General features: G+C 21.9%; 9 protein-coding genes across 9 annotated transcripts in view; 1 reads left to right on the plus strand and 8 right to left on the minus strand.

The window, feature by feature from the left end:
• Window positions 1-992, minus strand: part of bzpS (hypothetical protein) — a gene marked incomplete at both ends in the record, with an annotated part of 2,532 nt that extends 1,540 nt beyond the window's left edge. Inside the window, one exon of the mRNA XM_630767.1 lies at window positions 1-992. This exon is cut by the window's left edge and continues 1,540 nt beyond it. Within this exon, the coding sequence (XP_635859.1) occupies window positions 1-992 (992 nt within the window).
• A 368-nt stretch (window positions 993-1,360) lies between these two features.
• Window positions 1,361-3,586, minus strand: bzpI (hypothetical protein; the record flags this gene model as incomplete). The annotated part of the gene is made up of 1 exon (XM_630768.1): window positions 1,361-3,586. The coding sequence occupies one exon, from the start codon at window positions 3,584-3,586 to the stop codon at window positions 1,361-1,363; it is 2,226 nt and encodes a 741-aa protein (XP_635860.1).
• A 277-nt stretch (window positions 3,587-3,863) lies between these two features.
• Window positions 3,864-5,193, minus strand: DDB_G0290175 (hypothetical protein; the record flags this gene model as incomplete). The annotated part of the gene is made up of 2 exons (XM_630769.1): window positions 3,864-5,044; window positions 5,115-5,193. 2 exons carry the CDS (start codon window positions 5,191-5,193, stop codon window positions 3,864-3,866), a joined length of 1,260 nt encoding a protein of 419 aa, XP_635861.1.
• A 424-nt stretch (window positions 5,194-5,617) lies between these two features.
• DDB_G0290177 (hypothetical protein) lies at window positions 5,618-6,787 on the minus strand (the record flags this gene model as incomplete). The annotated part of the gene is made up of 1 exon (XM_630770.1): window positions 5,618-6,787. One exon carries the CDS (start codon window positions 6,785-6,787, stop codon window positions 5,618-5,620), a length of 1,170 nt encoding a protein of 389 aa, XP_635862.1.
• Window positions 6,788-7,816: 1,029 nt separating this feature from the next.
• On the minus strand, window positions 7,817-11,077 carry ube3a (ubiquitin-protein ligase E3A; the record flags this gene model as incomplete). The annotated part of the gene is made up of 9 exons (XM_630771.1): window positions 7,817-8,078; window positions 8,182-8,687; window positions 8,833-9,359; window positions 9,507-9,753; window positions 9,894-10,016; window positions 10,096-10,185; window positions 10,307-10,548; window positions 10,784-10,857; window positions 10,986-11,077. The coding sequence occupies 9 exons, from the start codon at window positions 11,075-11,077 to the stop codon at window positions 7,817-7,819; spliced, it is 2,163 nt and encodes a 720-aa protein (XP_635863.1).
• A 799-nt stretch (window positions 11,078-11,876) lies between these two features.
• Window positions 11,877-14,707, minus strand: DDB_G0290181 (HAT repeat-containing protein; the record flags this gene model as incomplete). The annotated part of the gene is made up of 2 exons (XM_630772.1): window positions 11,877-14,044; window positions 14,146-14,707. 2 exons carry the CDS (start codon window positions 14,705-14,707, stop codon window positions 11,877-11,879), a joined length of 2,730 nt encoding a protein of 909 aa, XP_635864.1.
• Window positions 14,708-14,963: 256 nt separating this feature from the next.
• DDB_G0290183 (hypothetical protein) lies at window positions 14,964-16,307 on the plus strand (the record flags this gene model as incomplete). The annotated part of the gene is made up of 1 exon (XM_630773.1): window positions 14,964-16,307. The coding sequence occupies one exon, from the start codon at window positions 14,964-14,966 to the stop codon at window positions 16,305-16,307; it is 1,344 nt and encodes a 447-aa protein (XP_635865.1).
• A 191-nt stretch (window positions 16,308-16,498) lies between these two features.
• phg1c (TM9 protein C) lies at window positions 16,499-18,866 on the minus strand (the record flags this gene model as incomplete). Its single annotated transcript, XM_630774.1, has 5 exons — window positions 16,499-16,732; window positions 16,865-17,308; window positions 17,414-18,332; window positions 18,397-18,647; window positions 18,747-18,866. The coding sequence occupies 5 exons, from the start codon at window positions 18,864-18,866 to the stop codon at window positions 16,499-16,501; spliced, it is 1,968 nt and encodes a 655-aa protein (XP_635866.1).
• A 347-nt stretch (window positions 18,867-19,213) lies between these two features.
• crlF (G-protein-coupled receptor family protein) lies at window positions 19,214-20,230 on the minus strand (the record flags this gene model as incomplete). The annotated part of the gene is made up of 2 exons (XM_630775.1): window positions 19,214-19,927; window positions 19,988-20,230. 2 exons carry the CDS (start codon window positions 20,228-20,230, stop codon window positions 19,214-19,216), a joined length of 957 nt encoding a protein of 318 aa, XP_635867.1.
• Window positions 20,231-21,964: the final 1,734 nt, after the last annotated feature.

Here is a 21,964-nt window from a genome sequence, read left to right on the forward strand (position 1 = left end):
TGTTGTTGTTGTAGTAGTTGTTTTTGTTGTGGTGCTACTTGAGACTGTGTTTGTAATTGTGGTGAAATTGGTGTTGATTGTGGTAGTGTTTGAGGTTGTTGATTATTTTCTGATAGATAATTTATTATATTTATATTGTTTCCTGATAATAGTTGATTATAATCGATTTGATTGTCATCACTCGTTATTAATAATGAAGATGGGGATATATATGGTTGTTGATATTGTTGTTGATAATCTTGTTGACGTTGTTCATATTGTTTTTGACATTGGTGTTGGTAACCTCTTAAATGTTGTTGTATTGTATGTTGTTGTTGTTGTAATTGTTCTAACAATTGAAGTTGTTCCATCAATACTTGTTGATCATATGTATTATTACCATTATTATTATTATTATTATTTACATCATTATAAATATCATTAATAAAATTATTATTATTATTATTATTATTATTAATACTATTCTCATTATTATAATTAATATTATTAATACTATTTTCATTATTACTATTATTATAATTAATACTATTATTATTTAAATTTACATTATTATTATTTATAATATTATTTAAATTTACATTATTATTATTATTATTATTATTTTTATTAATATTATTACTATTATTATTATTATTTATAATATTATTTAAATTTACATTATTACTATTATTATTTATAATATTACTAATAATATTATTAATAGTATTTAAATTATCATTATTATTATTATTATTATTATTATTATTATTATTATTATTATTATTATTATTATTATTATTATTAATAGTATTATTATTATTAATAGTATTTAAATTATCATTATTATTATTATTATTAATAATATTATTTTGGTTTAAATTAATATTGGTATTATTTTGTTGTTGTGGTTGTTGAGATTTTTGAAATTGATTTTGTTGAAGTTGAGAAAAATCTTTTAACAAAAGTGACCAAATATTTTTTTCAGGTGTGGGTAATGGATTTTTACTATCCATCTTTTATAATTATTTAAATAAAATTAAAAATAAACTATTTTTAAAATATTTGTTCAAAAAAAAAAAAAAATTTTGAAATTGGTGAAAGAACGTGGACACATAATTTCGATGTGTAAATATTAAGGTGTTGATAAAAAAAAAAAATAAAAAAAAAATAAAAAAAAATAAAAAAAAAAATAAAAAAAAATAAAAATAAAAATAAAAATTTATTATTGTTTTTGGTGCTTTGCGGTTAAAGCAAATCCCAATTCAAATTGAGGTTAACAACTGCAATTATTTTTTTTTTTTTTTAAATTTTTTTTTTTTTTTTTAATTTCTGAAATTAAATTAAAAATAGATTTTTTTATTTTCATTTTTTTTTTTTATTTTTAAGGTTTTTCAAAAATTTGACTTAAATCACCAATTTTAAATGGATCACTTGATTTTTTCATTTTTGATTTATTTGCCCAAACATTTGTGATCATTTCAAACTTTTTCAAATTGAAACATGAGAATATATCGATTTCAACCAAAAGTAAAGCTTCTTGTTTTGGTGTTAGTATTTTACTAAGTGAGGAGAAAGTTTCAAACATTAGACAACTATTTTCAAAGAATTTGTTTTTTAATAATTTCAATTTACAAGCAAATTCAATTTGTTGAGAAAGGTCCAAAGGTTTTGAAGTTTTCAAAGAGATACTATAAGATTGAAAAACAAAAATATTTTGAAAAAAGAATTTTTTCACCTCAGAATCCAAATCATGAATTTCATCCAACAGTTTAAGATTATATTCGCAATATTTTTCACGAATGATATCTAATTGAACCGATTGTTGGGATGTGATATTAGCCTTCTCTTTGAAAAGGTTAAACCAGCTATCAGACTCTATGCCTTGGAAAATGTTGGTTAGGAAAGGTGTAGATTTCAACACGTATCCAATAGAAGCCAACCTTAGTTGTATTTCCGGACTTGCGATTTGTTCAGCGTCTTTATCAATGGACGAATATCTTTTAGCCACTGCACCATGATACATGTGCAATAAATAAATTAAGTTTTTTTCATTATCTTCTTTTAAAGCCTCGCCTATTTGTCTAACAATACTTCTAATCTCTAGCATTAGTTGCTTCTTTTCTGGTGACGGTTTTAAAATAGCCATTGTACCACCTTCATGTTCTTGTTGTCTAATTGATTCATTCTCTTTTTTTAATTTTTCATTCTCTAAAGTTAATTCCATCATTTTATCCTCAATATCCTTTATATGATCCTTTTTTCTTTGTCTAAAATTTCTATTTGCTATATTTTGATTAATTCTTTTTATTGATTTTTTTGATTCATCATCAAATGTTAAATTAAATTGTTGTTGTTGTTGTTGTTGTTTTTGATATTCTAATTGTTGTTGTTCTAATTGTTGTAATGTTAATATTTTATTTATATCTGTTGTTTGTTGTTGTTGTTGTTGTTGCTGTTGCTGTTGTTGTGATGGTGATATTTGATTTATATCAGTTGAGTTAGAGTTTATTATAGTTGGTACAGGTGATGATGGAGTAGGTGGTGAAGTATTTTCTTTTTGTTTTTCTATATTATCTCTTTTTTGGTCTACATTCAATGTATTTATTGTGTTATTCGTTTTTTGAGTTTGAAAATATGATAAAAGGTGTTGATCTAACTTTGGTGTATTAAAAAATATTTGTTGAGAAAGAGGCATTGAATTCGATGACTGCTTTGATTGATTCTTTTTATTTATTTCTTTTTGCTGTATTGTTTGTGGTGGTAATTGCTGCTGCTGTATTTGTGGCTGTTGTAGTTGTATATGTTGTTGTAGTTGTATATGTTGTTGTGGTTGTATCTGCTGCTGTGGTTGTATCTGTTGTTGTACTTGTACCTGTGGCTGTTCTATTTGTATTTGTTTCTGTATTTGTTGTGGCTGTGGTTGTGTTGGTATTTGTTGTGATTGTATTTGAATATGTTGTAGTTGTGATTGTTGAGGTAGCTCATGTTGTATTGGTAGTTGTTGAAACTGAGGCTGTTGTTGGTGTTGTTGGTGTTGTTGGTGTTGTTGTTGTAGTTGTTGTAGTTGTTGTTGTGGTTGTTGTTGTTGTTGTGGTGGTGATGATGGTGATGGTGGTTGTTGTTGTTGTTGTAAGGATTGTGGTGGTTGTTGTAGATTTTCTTGACCTAAATGAAATTGTTGTTGAGGAACTAAATCATTTTTTTCAGAATAAATAAAAGAAGGTGGTGTATATGGTTTTTGATATTGTTGTTGATATTGCTGTTGACGTTGTTGATATTGTTGTTGATATTGTTGTTGAAAATTATGTAATTGTTGTTGAATTTGGTCATGTTGCTGTTGTTGCTGTTGTTGTAGAAATTGAATTTGTTCAATGATTTGAGGTTTATTTTCAATTGATGTATCACTATTTAATGATTCCTCTAAACTTTGAAAATTTAATCCACTTATATTTGTAGTGGTAACATCGCCAGTGTTAAAATCTATACTATTTATAAAGTTTTCTTGGTTGTTTTGAACAATTGGTAATTGTTGCAATTGTGAAACATCATCAAATAAAAATAACCATGCATTTTCTGGTTCTAATATGGAATTGAAAGATTCATCCATTATTATTACAATTATGCATTGTTTGTATATTAACAGTTTTTAAAATGAAATAAAAAAAAAAATAAAAAAAAAATAAAAAAAAAAAAAAAAAATGAAATAAAAAAAATTAAAAATAAAAAAAAAAATAAAAAATAAAAATAAATAATAAATAAAAAAAAAAAAAAAATAATTAAAAAATCCTTTTTTTTTTTTTTGAGACAGGGGAAAACCGTCCAAAAATGTTGAAAACTGTTTGTCAAATTTTGATTTATTTATTTTTTTTTTTTTTTCAATTAATTTAATATGTAAATAAAATTAATGACATTATTATTATTATTAAATTAAATGAAAAAGTTGAATTTATATTATTACTACTATTATCGAAATCATGTTTTGAAGGAATACCAAAATATGAAGTCCATAAAACTACATTTGGTCTTTCGACATCAAAAGATTGAATTAAGAATTTACTATTAACATTTCCAGTGATTGCAACTGGAACAAAATTTGAACCAAATATAATAGCATCATTTGTATTAATATTATGAGTATCCGTATAAATATTTGCAACACTAATTTCATTATCCACATTGACTTTAGCAGTTGGTAACCAAGAAAAACTAGCGGCTAATGGGAAACCATTTATATTAATTTTATTATTATTATTCATTGAAATATCGTATTCCAATACAGCAAAAAATGAAGTTACAGCCAATTTTGAATTTAAATTATTTGAAGCACCTGTTGAAATACAACCAATTTTAATAGGACTACCACTACCATCATCACCATCATCATCACCACCATCACTATCATTACCATTACCATTACTATTTACAATACATTCACTTGAACTTTGTTTATTAATATCACTATTAAAATAATCATTTATTAAAATATCAAATCTTAATAATTCTGAAGACATAATTTTACCATCACCTAAATAAACTGGATAACTTGAAAAATAAAGTACAATAGTGATTAAATTTTCATAATCACCAATACTAGTTACATTTAATTGAAATACCATAGCATCTTCAAAGAATGAAGGAGTTTTGTAATTTATATATTTATAATCAAATTTATATTGTAATTGAGCTAGATCAACATATCCTAAAAATTGATCACTTCCATATTGAAACCCATCTTGGTCATTGATTTCTTCATACTCTATTATAAAAGTTGGCATGAAAATTGATGTTATACAATTTGGTATAAACTGATTAATGTCATCATAGATTAATTGATAATCAGAGTTATTAAAATATTGGAAATAAAAAGTAAGTGGAATTGATGCTAAACCCAAAGTACTGCTAAGTTTATAGGCTACAGCATCCTTTTCAAATATATTACTATTATTTAAAATTGTTCCTTGATTTGAAAAACCTCTAAAATCAAAAGATGGTGGAGAATCTGATGTATCTAGAATGAAAATTCTAGATACATCATCACCATCAAGTGATCTTAACATTACACCATCTATTTAAAAATAGATAATAATAAATATAAAGAATTTTAAAAAAAAATAAAAAAACAAAAAAATTCTTACCTAAACCAATAGTTGATTGTGAGTTTACAAATGAATGACTAAAAATGAACAATACATATAAAAAAAAGATTTTAATCATAATAAAATATTGATATTTATAATTGTTGATTTTCTTTTGTTTTAAACTATTGAAAAAACAAATTGTTGAAATGATTTTAAAAAAAAAAAATAAATAAAAAAAAAAAAAAAAAGATTTTTTTTTTATTTTGGTGTTTTGTTTTTAAAACTTGAAAAAACAAATTTTTTAAAGTTTTTTATTTTTTATTGTGCGGTTTGGTAAAATATTTTTTTTATTTAAAAAATCCAATATGATAATTTTTTGTGGTAATAAAAAATTAATTATTTATACATGTATAAATTAATTCATGTATAAATAATTAATTTTTTCAATTAGATTTTTTTTTTTTTTTTATTTCGGATTTAGAAAAATTATAAATACATAATTATTAAATTTAATTTATTTAGAATATATATTGGTTTTTTTTTTTTTTTTTCCAATTAATTTATAAGAATAATACAAATAAAACTAATGATAAGATTAAACCAAAAGAGAAAATTGTTGAAGTTGCTGAATTATCAACTGAAGCACCAATACTTGGATCCCATAAGAGAGTGTTTGGTCTAACGGCATCAAAAGAGTGGACTAAGAATTTACTGAAAACTTTACCACTTAAAGCACCATTAACAGAGGCAGAACCAAATACTTTACCATCGGCATCACTGGCGGTGGTATTAGCAATGATATTTACAGTTTTAACATCTGAACTACCATCGACTTTAACTTGAGCATTTGAAACCCAAGAGAAACCAGCATTTAATGGGGTACCATCAACATTGATTTCACCATCACCATTGAGAGAGAAATCTAAACCGACGGTGGCATAGAATGAAGTGAGGGCTAATCTTGAATTTGGGTTTGATGATGGACCAGTTGAGATACAACCAGCAGTGATGACATTGCCATTGATTGCACAATCTTTAACATTGTTTGAACCATAGTAACCATTGATTAAAATATCGACTTTAGATTGCTCAGCTGATAATCTGCTATCGGCCAAATCGATTGGTGCACCTGATACGTAGAATACCATTTGGAATAAGTTTGCATATTTTGAGCCGGAACTTGTTAAGTTGACTTGATAAACTGTGAAATCTTTACCATCAACTTCCAATTGAGTGGTTTCTTTGGAGAGGGTGTATGGTAAAATAGCAAGATTGACATAACCTAATAAATCGTCTTGACCATATTGGAAACCTTCTTGATTATTGGTCTCCTCATATTCAACGATAAAAGTTGGCATGAAAATTGATGAAAGTGAAGTAGCATTAACATTTATTCCTTGATTTGTGTCAGCTTTGAAATCAAAGTAATTGAAAAAGTAAGTTGGGAAAACTTTAACGAGACCTCTGATTGTATCAAGTTTAAAGATTGATGTATCAACTGAAACACTACCACCCTTTCCACCATTTAAAATAGTTCCACCAACTGAAACACCTGTTAATGTAAATGATGGTGAAAGTATATTACTATCAGTATAAACATATGAACGGATTACATCTCCATCCAATGATACTGATGCTGCACCACTTAAACCAACAGTACTTTGAGAGTTTACAAAAGCACTAATGCAAACTAATAAAAATACAGTTAAAATGAAATTTTTAATCATCATTTTTTTTTTTTTTTTTTTAATTAAATAAATAAATTGTTTAGATAATAATATTGGAAGAAAAAAATAAAAAAAAAAAAAAGCGTTAAATAGTTTTTGATTTGTTTTAAAAAAAAAAAAAAAAAATATAAAAAATTAAAAAAAAAAAATAAAAATAAATATCTTAAAAAATTAATTTAAAAATAAAATAAAATAAAAAAAAAAAAAAGTAAATGTACCGAGGATTTTTTCAAATAAACAATGTTTTCATTAAAAATTTTTGACCATATTTTAATCATTTTTGTAATTAACCTTTTTTTTTTTTAATCACAACCCAAAGAGAGGTTGGGAAAATATTCATCATTAAAACCTTTTTTTAATTAAAAATAAAAATAAAAAAAAAAAATAAAATAAAAAATAAAAAATTGAAATCTTAACCCACCCAAAATTAAAGAGTTATATCAAATTTTTCTAATAAGCAATGTAATCAAAAAAATAAAAAAAAATAAAAAAAAATTAAATTAAATTAAAAAATAAAATAAAAAATAATAATTATTATAAATAAATAATAAGTTCAATGTGATCAACTAATACCAATTTGTGTTCAAAAAAACGTCATATATTTTATTTGAACATTGTTTTAATCATTTTTTTTTTTTTTTTTTTTTTTTTTTGAATCCTCTAGAAATAGAAAAAAAAAAAAAAAAACATCATCAAATGGCGATTAACTGCCAATTTTTTAAATTAAAAGGTTAATTAAAAATGCGACCTTTTTTTTTTTTTTTTTTTTTTTTTAAAAAGACTCTTTTATTATAAAATAATTTTCTTTTATATTATTTTATAATTTTTATTTTTATTTTTTTTATTTATTTATTATATACACATGAAAACTATAGTAATTTAATAAAATTCTCTATTCAATGAATGATTTTTATTTTTATTTTTTAGTTTTTTTTTTTTTAGTTTTTTATTTTTTATTTTTTTTTATGATATTGCAACTTTATTTTATTATTTATTTATTATTTATTATTTTATTTTTATTAAACATTTTTATTATTTAAGACCAAAACCTTCATAATGAGTTAAAGCTTTAGTTAAGAGATCTCTTAGTTTTTCAAATTCTGGATATGCTGGTAAAATTAAGGTATTGAAACATGTATGTGCTGATGGTAATCTATCACTATCGGCAGTTTTTGTGATTGTAAAACTCATTTTCTCTAAACCACCATAAGGCACTCTATCACCACCTGTTACAAAAGTTAAAAATCTCCTTTTATCTTCGTCTGATAAACCATGTAAAACCTTCCAAAAATTTCTGAAAATAAATAAAATATTTTAAAATTTATTGTTAGTATTATAAAAAAAAAAAAAAAAAAAAAAAAATACTATTATTATAAATTATAAATTATATTACTTACTTTATAGTTGTATCATCTTGAGTATAACCACCTTCATAATTTGTACCACGTTCTAATTCAATGAAATTTAAATCTTCAACACCACAAACCAAATTACCCAATTCTTCGGGTTTTAAAATCTTTAAAATTGGTGAATCACAAACCATTCTGAAACCTTTAAAAAATGGAGCAAATTGTTTACTAATTGATTTATTTAACAAGTAATCTTTGTAGAGGTCTAAATATTCATTTCTATTTTCATTGGTGACTTGAATATCATCACCACCTTGTTTAAGATTGTGAACTTTGGTTTGACCATATATACTCTCATAGGTTGCACAAAAATACAATGACCAATCACTAACATCCTCTTCTGTTGTTTTTATCTTTATAAAACTTTGATAAACCTCTGGATCCAATGATTCTATATCTTCCATTGTTAAATCTAAATTTAATAATTTTTTAAAAATAACTAAAGGAAAATGTACATCTAAAATAATATTATTATAAAGTGCTAAACCTATAATCTATAATAATAATAATAATAATAATAATAATAATAATAATAATAATAATAATAATAATAATAATAATAAATAAAAAATTAATATTAATATACATATTATAATAATAATAATAAATATTTTTTTATTATTATTAATGATTACTTACAATACCAATTAATTCAAATTCTGTATAATCAACAGAATCAGGATTAAACCAAAAACAATTTGTGGTTGTATTATATTTAAACATTCCATATTCAGGATCAAATATTTTTCTAACGATTAATTGAAAGAATTCTCTTTTTACACCACCTTCATCAATACCTTCTTCACCCATGAAATGAACCTTTAGTTCTTTTCTAAGTTCACTCTTTCTATTCTCCTCTCTTAATGTTTGAACTTTATCCAATGTATCATCTATAAGATGTTCTCTTCTAATTTTAAAAATTAAAAAATCGGCTGCTGATGTTATACCCATTTGACCAAATTGAGTTCTTAATGAATTTTGTGTTAGTGCATGTTCAATCTGTAAATATTGACCCTTTGTTATTACATTTAGTACTGCTGGAAAACTTGCATATGTAAAGCAACGTTTAGTTGAATTATAATCTAAAAACAAATCCAATGCTTCATTTAATGCATCATTATAAAAATCTGTATATTGAACAAATTTCTTTGAATCATTTACTTTTGCTATAATTATTATTATTATTATTATTATTATTATTATTATTATTATTATTATTATCATTAAAAATAATAATAATAAAAAGATTTAATATTATTTATTTATTTTATTTTATTTTATTATATACTTTTTAAAAATTATTTAATACATACACATTAATTGAATTGCGGTACAAGCACCTTTAACAGGAACATCGGCATGTAATTTAATATCATCATCTGCCAATATTCTTACGGAAATGAATTGTTCAAAATTAGTTAATGTTTGAACAAATGCTTCCTTTGATAAATGGTTAAACCATTCATAAAATATATTTCTCATTTTCTCTGAAAGTGATTCTAATGCTATAAATACATTTGCTAAAATTCCTCTATTTTCAAGGTCATGAATATATGGGTTCTTTTTTTTTTTTTTTTTTTTTTTAATTATTAAAATAATGATTAGCACCACCACCACCACCATAATCAATACCATAAAACTATTATTAGTATAATTGAATTTAAATCTTTTTTAAAATAAAATAAAAAATAAAAACATACCACTAAAAGAAATATAAATGGTTTAAGTTGTGATTTCTCTGAATATGAAGATGCATTATATCTAAGATTATTACTTAATTGTCTTGATGCTTTTTGTAATTCATCATTAATTCTATCATTATCCTATTAATTATTAATTATTAACTATTAGTATTATATCATCGTACGATGATTATATATTATAATAGGTTATTTTACTTACTAAACTTAAAAGTAAATTGAAAATTTTATTTATGTCATCTAAATCTAAACCATCAAAATAAGTTTCATCATCAAAATCTTGTGTTCTTGTCTAAAAAAATAAAATAAAAAATAAAATTGTTTTAATTAATAAATATTAAAAAGATTAAATAAAAAAAAAAATGAAAAATGAAAAATGAATAATAATAATAATAATAATAATAATAACATACCGATTTAAAAGAAGAATTAACAGTTGAAGGAAGAGCAAAAGAAGTTTTGATATATTCTACAATGTTTGAATAATTGTCATAGTGTCTTGATAAATCAACCAAAGTTTTCATGTTATGATAGGTTATACCTCTTTCTTTCTCTGATACTAATAAATAACTACATAAATACTTTTCTTCATATTTTTTACCTATTCTTAATGCTTTAACTGCTGCATTATTTGGATCTGCAAATTTTTGAAATTCTATATATATAATTCATTTATATTTGTTAATAAATAAAAAATAAATAAAAATAATAATGTTTTGTTTATATTATTATTATTATTATTATTATTATTATTATTATTATTATTATTATTATTATTATTATTATTATTATTATTATTATTATTATTATTATTATTATTATTATTATTATTATTATTATTATTATTATTATTATTATTATTATTATTTATTAATAATAATAATACATACGTGGATTATGACAACAATATTTTGAATGATAAAGTAATTTCTCTGAACACCCTCTAGTTATTTGAAGAAAGTATCTAATAATAAAATAATTGAATATATTGTATTCATAATTGGCATTAGATACAACATCTTTTTTTTTTATTTTTGTCTTTATTTTAAATAATTGGAATAAAAAAAAAAAAAAAGAATTTAAATAACTTACTGTTCAATAATGAATCTAAGCCTTTCTTTCTCTTTCTCTAAACTTTCATTTGACATTGAGTTTTTATGTGGTATTGGTGGTGATTTTGACATTTTGTACATATATTATATATTGAGTTTAAACAAAAAAAAAAAAAAAAAAAAAAAGTATATATACAATATATTGGATATATGTGTAATATATGTATACTGTATACTATATACTATATATACTATATATACAATATTTATGTATATAAATATATATGAATATAAAATACAATGTTTATTCTTTGATTTTGTTTATATTACTATTGTTATTATTAGTTATTTCTATTTACAAAGGTGGGAGGGTCGAAATTGTTGCTTTTTTATTATTTTTTTTTTTTTTATTTTTTATTTTTTTATTTTTTTTTATTTTATTTTATTTTATTTTAAATTAAATTTAATAAAAAAAAAAAAAAAAAAAAAATAACCTGAAAAAAAAAAAAATATAAAATAAATTTAAAATTTTTTTTGGGAAAAAAAAAAAAAAAAAAAAAAAAAAAGTTTGAATTTTTCGTGTGTTTTGTTTGATCAAACAAAAATAATTCATTATTAAGTCTTTTCTTACCCTTTTTAGTAAAAAAAAAAAAAAAAAAAAAAAAAAAAAAAAAGGTGATAAAAAAAAAAATGTTGAAATAAAAAAAAATTCTGGAATAAACTAAAAAGGTTTTAGTAAAAAAAAAAAAAAAAAAAAAAACCCTAATTTAGGTAAACCTAATAATGAAAAAAAAATGGAAAAATTAAAAAATTTGGAATTGGAAAAACAAAAAAAAAAAAAAAAAACATCAAACTAATTTCTAATATATATTTTTATTTATTATTTTATTATTATTATTTATAATTTATTATTTATTAATTTATTATTTTATTAATTATTTGATTCAACAAATTTAATAGCTAATTTTTTAACTTCATTTGTAGTGAAATTTGAACCAAATTCTTTTTCAAATTGTAAGAATCTTTTAAAGAATTGTTTAATATTTCTATCAGAAACTTTCAAAGCGATGGTACGATTGAATAGCATTCTAATTTTTTCTTTTAATTCTTTACTTGATTTGATGGATTCTTTATCACGTAATTCCATATCCAAGTAGATATTCCAAATATCGGTTCTATTTGGATAATTTGAAACCAAACCTTCGAAAATGGTACGACCTCTTTCGATATCACCCAATTTATATTCCAATTGAGCAAATTTATTAATGACTTTAATTTGTTTCTTTTTTGGTAAAATTTCAAGGGCACGAGATAAGATTGAATTGAAAACCTCGATGTTATTGCATTTTAAGAGGAATTCACCATAACGACACCAAACCTTTGCACTATGTTTACCATCCTTTTTGAAAAGCATTTTAAAGTATTCTTCGGTACGTTCGAATTTACCAGTGTTTTCCAAAATGTTAATGATTGTGAGATACATTGTTTTTGGATCTTGATATTGAATTGAACGTTGGAATAATTTTAACAATGAATCTGGTGTACCATAAAGATTTTCAAGATTGTACATTGCAATCCAAATATTTCTTTGTTCCAATACTTGAGTTGGTATAATCTTTTTAATTGCACGTTCACCGATTTCTCTAGCTTTATTAATTTCACTTAATCCAAGATAATAAGACATGAATTTAATCCAAATATAAGAAGAATTTGGTGTACCAAGAATCATTCTTTCAAAATCTTGTGGTCCTTCTGGTGCAACATTATTATTTGCTAATAAATCTTCTCTCTCTTGAATCTCTTGTTCTAATTTATTTTTATTTTTATTTTTTTCTGTTTTTTGTTTCTTTTTACTATCAGTAATTTCATCTTCATCAATTTGTTCATCATCATTAATTTCTTTTCTTTTCTTTGATAATATACTATTAATTAATGATGTTGATTTAAATTCATCATCATCATTATCTTGTTTATTTTCAACTTGTTCTTCTTCTTCTTCTTCTTCTTGTTCTTTAATTGTTTCTAATTTATTTTTATTTTTATTATTATTATTTATTGTTGTTGTTAAATCAGATAATTGAGTTAAAAATGATTTAATTGGTAATGTTGAAATTATTTTAGTTGGTTTTAAAGGTTGATAAATTTCTTCAATTGGATCTTCTTGATCCCAATTACATTTAAGATATTGTTCCATATCAATTGATTGAAAATGTTCAGGTTTTAAAGTGAATTTAAAGATTGTTTTACCTTTTTCTTTATTCTTTTCTTTACCAATACATTTACCTAAAACAAATTCACCAACTGAATATAATTTATCAATTTGTTCTGGATCAACAGGTTCATCATCCAATTCAGAGATATGAGCTAAACCTGAAACTTTTTTATTTTTAACAAATAAACCATAGTTTTTGATTGAAATGATTTCTAATGGAATAATATCATTGACTTCAATTGTTTTTGGTGTTAATGCAGTTTTATCAACATGTAAATGTGCTTTAACAACTTGTAAAGAACCTTCAATTGTTGGTTCACTTGAAATTACAACACGTACTAAACGACCAACATCACAACTACTCAATAAGAATGGACCAACATCTTCAACTTGTAAAATTGCAATCAACTGACCTTTTAATTCAACACGAATGATTTGTTGAGTCTTTTCAATAACAAAACCCCAAACTTGTGCACCAACTGTAAAATCAGTAGTAATTGAACGTTTAACTGAACGTTGATGTTTATATTTTGGATTCATTTCCCAAGTTTTCAAACCTAATAACGATTTATAAGTTGATAATAATATACCTTCTTTACCAATTGATTTAACACAAACCATTATCAATGTATCTGTTTTATAGATTGAAAGTGGATTAGTTCTTAGCTCATCATTTAAATCTATTAATCTAACTTCACCACTTAGGTTATTATATAATTGAACTTTAATTGATAAATTTCCAACTTCCTTAATTAAACCAATCATTATATCACCAACTTTCATTTTTTCATTACTAATTGATTCTTTACCAATTGATAAATAAATTTTATTATCAATACCAATTGATTTAATTAAACATTTAACAAATGTATTTTTTTCTTTTAATGCTATTATAAAATTAATTATATATTAATATATATATATATATATATGTGTGTGAGTGTGTGTGTATTCTTTTTATTTTTTCATTTTTAATAAATAAACTTACATTTAAATTGTGAAATATTTTTAAAATTTGAAATAATTTCAATTGTACCAATTTGAGTTGGTGAAATCCAACAAGTTATTTCATTTACAGAGGTTAAACCATAAACGATTGCATCAACTTGTTGACCAACTTTAAATTGTTTAGATTGTGGTTTTAATTGTTCAAACATTGTTAAAGTGATAATTTTTGCAGTTGGTTCAATTGAAACGATAAAACAATTGAGTGTATTACCCTTTTTAATTGAATTTAATACTGATTCACCTTCTTTATCTGGTAATGGAATATTACAAACATGAAGTTTACCAATATAATCTTCAAAAGTAGTTATAACTTCAAAATCTCTAATCTCTTTAACACAAACTTCAATTTTATTTCCAATTTTAAATTTATCATTTTCATTAATTTCTTTTTTATTTACAATTTTTTCATTTTTTGGAATTGATTTAGTGGTTGTTGATGTTGTAGTTGATTTTGGAGAAATAGTAGTTGGTTTAGTAATAACTTTTTTTGTTGATGTAACTGTAGTTGGTTTTGTTGCTGTTTTTTTTACTTTTTCTACCATTTTTAAAAAAATGTTATTTGATCGAAATAAATAATTAAAAATAATCGTACAACAACGTAAAAAATAAAAATAAAAAAAAAAAATAAAAATAAAAAAATAGTCGTTTTTTTTTTTTTTTTTTTTCAAATTTAATTTTTTTTTATTTTTATTTTATTTTTATTTTTATTTTTTTTTTTAAGAAAATCTGGAAAAACGAAAGATTAAAAAAAAAAAAAAAAAAATAAAAATAAAAATAAAAATAAAAATAAATTAAACCATGGAAACATTATTAACATCACTTAATACAACATCAATTGGTTCTAATATTACAACAACAACAACAACAACAACAATCACAACAACAATCCCAACAACAACCACAACAACAACAACAATCCCAACAACATCAAATAATAATGATAATAAAGAAGAAGAAATTTTAATACCATCATTATTATCATCAGAATTAATTTCAAATTCAAAGAATTCAATAATTAAACAATCAAAAGAAAAAGGTAGATATGTTGTAGCAAAAAGAGATATTAAAGCTGGTGAAAGTATTGTATTTAGAGAAGAACCATATGTAGTTTGTATGAATTATAAAGATCCATATGAAAGAAAGATTTGTCATCATTGTTTTGGATTATCATCAACTACATCAAAATCAATGATAACTACACCTGATTTTACATTACATTGTGAAACTTGTAATATCGTTTGGTATTGTTCAAACTATTGTCAATCAAATGACCTTACCTATCATAAACATGAATGTTTTACCTATAAAAGAATGCAATCATCATCACAATTTGATACATCATGTAAAACTTCAATTAAATTATTACTAAAATTAATAATTAAACAATATTTAGAAATTAAAGAATTATCAATTAAAATAAATAATGATTCTTCATCACCATCATCATCAGTTAAATTTAAAGATATTTTAACATTAGAAACTAATTTAAATAAATTTTCAACACAAAGAATTACAGAATTTAGAATGATTTCAAAATTTATTGAAAAAACAATGGATAAAGAATTTTTAAAAATTATATGTCCAACTAATAGGGAGGTTATAGAATTTCAAAATAATTTAATAAAGTTAATGTGTATATTAGAGTGTAATTCCCATGATATTTCATTTACTATTCCACAATCAACCAAATCATCATATGAATACTGTTCGATTGGTATTGGTCTTTTCTATCATTCATCAATGTTTAATCATAGTTGTAATCCAAATATTTGTAAAGTGATTGAAAGTAAACAACATGCACAACCAATTTCCAATGAAATGGTGGAATATTCAGGTAACTTTGCAACACATTCAATGATTGCAATTAAAGATATTAAAAAAGATGATGAAATCTCTTTTAACTATATTCAAATCACACTTTCAAAAGTTGATAGATTAAAAAAATTAGAATCTGCTTATCATTTTCAATGTAAATGTTCAAGTTGTATTGGTGATATTAATCATAAACCATCAATTAAATCTCATTCACAATTTATTGAAAAATATATTTGTAAATCTAAATCTGGAAATTGTTCTGGAATTTTATTCCCGTTAAATGATAATTTAATTTGTAATATTTGTAGACCAATAATTTTAAAATAATAAATAAATAAATTAATAAAAATCTTAAAAAGAATACAATATTTTATTTTATTTGTTTATTTTATTTATTTATTTTATTTTTTAAAATATTTTAATAATTAATAATAAAATCTTATTTTTTTTTTCTTTATTTTTTATTTTTTTTTTTCCTTTTTTTTTTTTTTTTTTTATTTTATTTTCTCTTTTTTTTTTTAATCAAAATGTAAAGTTGAATAAATTTTCTTTGTAAACCAAAGATTACCTAAAAAACCAATACTTGAACAAAATAATGAAACCAAAATTGAAAATACTAAACTAAACATAAAATAATAAAATCCAACACCTTCTGTTTCAATTCTTGTAATACCAAAATAAATAAAATAAATAAATGTATATAAACCTGTTACCATTGGACCAAGTAATGATCTCCACCACCAATTATAATTCTAAAATTTAAAAAAAAAAAAAAAAAAAAAAAAATATAGAAAGAATTAATAATGGTTTTTAGTTTTGTTATTAATAAGAATTACATATCAGTATATATATATAAATTATTATTATAATTGAAAAAAACTTACTTCTAAAGATAATTGATAATATTCAATAATCATATTTGTTTCAACAATTGAAATTATCATTAAAATAAAAGTTAAAGCAAAACTTAATGAATAAGAATAATGTTCACCTAAAACCCAACTTGATAAAAAGAATGATAAATCTGTGAAAATGATAACAAATGGAATTATACCACCTAGAATCATATGAAGATATTGATTTTGATACCATTTTGCAGTTGGAATAAAACGTGGAATTGGATTAATTCTAACTGGATATTCAGCTGGTGGCCATGTTCTAACGAAATATGAACTTAACAATGAACATGGTACACAAACCAATAACCACATTGCCAATATGAAAAATACTGTTCCTATTGATGCACCATATGTAAATTTATTTGACCAAACTTGAAAATATCCAATAAACATTAATAATAAAATTGTAAATGGTATTAATGTTGTTGTCTTTATTAAAAATTAATAAAAAAAAGTATTAGTTTTAATAATTAATAAATAAAATAAAAATAATATGTGCACCATTTGTGTTAAAATATAAATATGATACATTACAATTACAGAATTATATAATTTTCTAGTACCACCTAACATTATATAAGTTCTCATTGAAGAATAACCATTAAAAATACCAGTAAAAGAGAAAATTAAAATTGAAGCAATTGCCATACCACCAGGTGTAGCGATTGAAGTTAAACCAGCCACAGAGAATACCATTAGAATAAAGAGTGATGCAACGATTTGAACACCAAAACCAATGATGATACTAAATGTCATGAAATTATTTGGAGATCTAAATACGTCGGCATAAATTGATTTCCAACCACCATCATCTGGTGATAATTGTGTATAGGTTTTACTATTTGTTTTTCTAAAGATTTTCAATAGAATGATTGCTAAACAAGCTGAAACTGCCAATACTATTATAAAACTCATTATTATATCAATATTTGATAGTTTGAATTGATTTACATAATAAATTGACCAACTTTGAAATGATTTACCACTATTGGTAGTGGTGGTTTCATGATTTCGAATTGAATATGTATATTGAATTGTTAATTGCTTGATTTTATCATCATCAAATAATTCTGGACTAATTTCAACACCACCAATACCAGAATCAATTTTACAATCAACACATGAATATGGTTCAACATTAACCGATTTTATCGTATAGAATCCTTTATCACTTTTAGTTGATGTTGAATTTATAATTATAATTAAATGATTATATAAATAATATTTTGAATTATATTTAAATCCAATTGGATGACCTAAATAAATATGATCATTCTCTGTATCATCATCATCTTCTTCTTCTATTGATGATGATGGTGATGATGATGAAGATGATGATGAAGATGGTGATGATGGTGGTGATGTTATTTCTGATGATTTTGAATTACTATTATTATATTCTACTAATCTATTATTTTTAAATAACTCACCAATTGGCAAATCATCAATAAAACTAAAAATAATATAAAATTAATAAATTTATTTTATTTTATTTTATTTTTTAAAAAATTACATACAAATTTATTCTAAAATGTTTATCAATTAAATATTTTAATTGATTAACATCATCTAATGTATAATTGATTGGTTTACCTAATGCTATACAATCTACTGATGTATGTAAACTTACTTCATCATATAGTGAAGTTGAATTTAAATCACCTGCCAACTTTGACATAAATGATTGTTTATATTCTATTGTACTTGGTTTTGGGAATGGATATTTATAATAATCAAATATTGATAGTCCTGACCTAACATTATTCATCTAAAATATGAATAAATATATATCTATATGTTAATTATATTACTACCAATCATCTACTACCCTACTTTTAATAATAATAATAATAATAATAATACTTACATATACAGGTATCTTGTCATTTGTTTTATAATAATTTGGTTTAGAATATGATATATAACGTGAATCTATAACATTATTAGAAAAAAATAATAATAATAGTACAACTATAATATTTAACATATTTATTATTACTATTTTATTTATATGTTTATTTTTTTATTTTTTTTTTGGTTTATGTCCTTCAAAATAAGAAAAAAAAAAAAAAAAAAAAGGGAGAAAAATAAAAAGAAAAAAATAAAATTTTAATTTTCAAAACAAAAAAAAAAAAAAATTAAAAAAAATAAAATTAAAAAAAAAAACTTATCCGAACTAGGTGGTCAACTTAACCAGTTTTTTTTTTTTTTTTTTTTTTTTTTTTTTTTTTTTATCCTGTTTATTTTTTTTTTTTTTTCGATTTTTAGATTTTTTTATTTTTTAGATATTTTATTTTTTATTTATTTTATTTTTAGATTTATTTTTATTTTTATTTATTTATTAATTAAATATTCTCTTTCCATTTGTTTATTTGGTTTATTTACAACTTTTCTTTTCATTAATTTTAAGAATTGAGGAGAGGTTGCCCAAACTAAACTATTTGCTAAAGCTTGTAAACTAACGGAAACAGCATCTAATAGAATAAAGAAAGTTTTCTCTATTCCAAAATATTCTAGAGTTCTTAATACAGTAGCAGGGAGCCAAAATATGATGAAAATCAATACGAATTTCATTAATTGAATTTTGAATTCCCTAGCTTGTTGATTGTATCTCATTGATTCTGTGGGTAATAGTGATGATGGTTTACTTTTCTTCATCTTTACTAAAATCAATATTAAAATGATAATCGATGTTGTAATTGTGAAATACAATGGCACCAATTCAAAGAATCTATAAGGATTATTAGCACCAACTATCCAACAACCTGTTGATGATGGTCCATATTGTTTACTTATACCAATTATCGTTGCATTAACTAAACAAAATCCCCATACAAATAAATGATACCATTTTAATGTTTTATCAATTGAATTTTGTTTATTACTATTATTACCACCACCACCACCACCAATATTATTACTACCAATATTATTATTATTATTCTTTTTTTTCATTTCAAAATAACTGTGAAACACTTTCACAGTCATAGTATATGACCACATAATTGTTGCTTGTCCAAAAAATTGTGAAAATAATCCTAATGAAAACTAAATAAAATATTAATAATTTTTTTTTTTTTATTTTTTTTTTTAAAAAAAAATACATACACAATAAGGATTAGTATCAGTTGATGAGGTTTCGTCACTGAATTGTGGTATATTTATATAATAGAATATAATTGTTATGATATATTTGGATGTAAAAAAGAAATCGGAAATTGCTTGAAAGAATATAAAATTTGAACCACTATTTTTAAGCTTCGCATATAATAACCATGTAATTATAATAAATAATGACCCTATCATTGATATGGGCGCACATATCATATAAATTAATATGATATCCTTCATCTTTTATTATTGAAAAAAAAAATAAAAAAAAAAAAATAAATAAAAAAAGTATTTATTTTTTTTTTTTTATCTTTTGTGTAATATTTTCTAAAAAAAAAAAATAAAAAAGTGAATAGAAAAAAAAAAAAATAAAAAAAAATAAAAAAAAAATAAAAAAATAAAAATAATAGAGTGAGATTTATGTGGGTTATGAGAGAGAATGTCACTTTTTTTTTTTTTTTTTTTTTTTTTTTCAAAGTTTTTTAATTTTTTAATTTTTTTTATTTATTTTTTTTATTTTTTTCAGTCTGAATGGATTTAAAATTTGTGATTAAAAAATGATATTAAATTGATTGAAATATTATAATCTAATAAATGATAAAATTTTATTATTTATTTTTATTTATTTATTTATTCTATTCTAATAAATTTTTTTATTTTTATATTTTTATTTATTTTTATTTATTATTTATTTTTATTCTTATTTTTTTTTAATTTTTATTTTTTTTTTTTTTAAACTCCAACCGACAAATTTTAAAAAAAAAAAAAAAAATATAATTTAAAGATATTTACAATGTGGTGGTTTGATAGTTTATTTTTTTAATTTCAATCCAAATGATTATCACTTTCATTTGGATTGAAAAAAAAAAATAAAAAAATAAAATTAATTATTTCTTGATTCAGAAAAAAAACAAAAATTAATTATTACTTTTTTTTTTTTTGGAATGGAATAAAAAAATTTAATATTTGGTCGGATGGTATAGTCCCTTATAAGGCTATCATAATAGATCATTTCAATTGGTCAGATGGGTAGTCCCTTAGTTATCATAATTAACGATGTTACGAAACCTAAGGTTGTTTATTACAAATTTTAAATTATTATTTTCACTCTGTTCATTATTATTTCTAAAATTAGAATTATTTTAATTATTCTCTTATAGTAAATTATGTGTTGTAATATAATTGTGTAAATATGCAATTATTGTAAATTATTAAATATGTTTATTATAATTTTTCAAACATAATCAACCTTATTATATTTAATTTCTTAATTTATTTAATTGTATTTCTCTAATAAAAGGTTTTAACATAACATGAGCAATAATTTATGCGAGTATTTTAATTATTTTATTAAGTTTTTAATTATATATAAAATTATTGTGGAGATATTCAGCAATTATGTCGATTCATTTTATACAGTTTAAAAGAAAATTAAAATTTATTTTTTTATTAGTTTTTATATTTTTAATTCAAGGACTAAGAGACCCAGAAGTTGAAACTGAGAATCGAACTCACGACATTAAAATTGCGATTCTTTTTTTTTTTTTGAATTGGATAACGCAATTATTATTTGCTTCTCCTTGAGATGTTAGATCTCATTTTATTTTATTTTTTTTTTTTTTTTTACAGGGTCTCTAAAAGAGGGGTTAGTTTACTTTTTTTTTTTTTTTTTTTTTTTTGTTTCGAATTTTGAATTGTATTATTACTTTTGATTAAAACATCTTTTTTGTCCAAACTTTTTTCTAAATCTTTTTTTATTTTATCGTCTGGTTCGTGATTGATGTTTATGACGTATTTGAATTGTTTTTTTTTTAATTGAGTTTTATCCACAATTTCGCTTATTTTTTGTAGGCATTTGTGTTGCTTAATATTTGTGGTGTTGTTTGTAATTTTCATTTTATTTTCTTTCTATTTTTTATATTTTTCTTTAAAAAGTTAAAAATCTGGAAATTTTCTGATTAACTTGGTTCCCAG

Source organism: Dictyostelium discoideum, assembly GCF_000004695.1.
Source record: "Dictyostelium discoideum AX4 chromosome 5 chromosome, whole genome shotgun sequence".
In the NCBI taxonomy this organism is placed as follows: Eukaryota; Evosea; class Eumycetozoa; order Dictyosteliales; family Dictyosteliaceae; genus Dictyostelium; species Dictyostelium discoideum.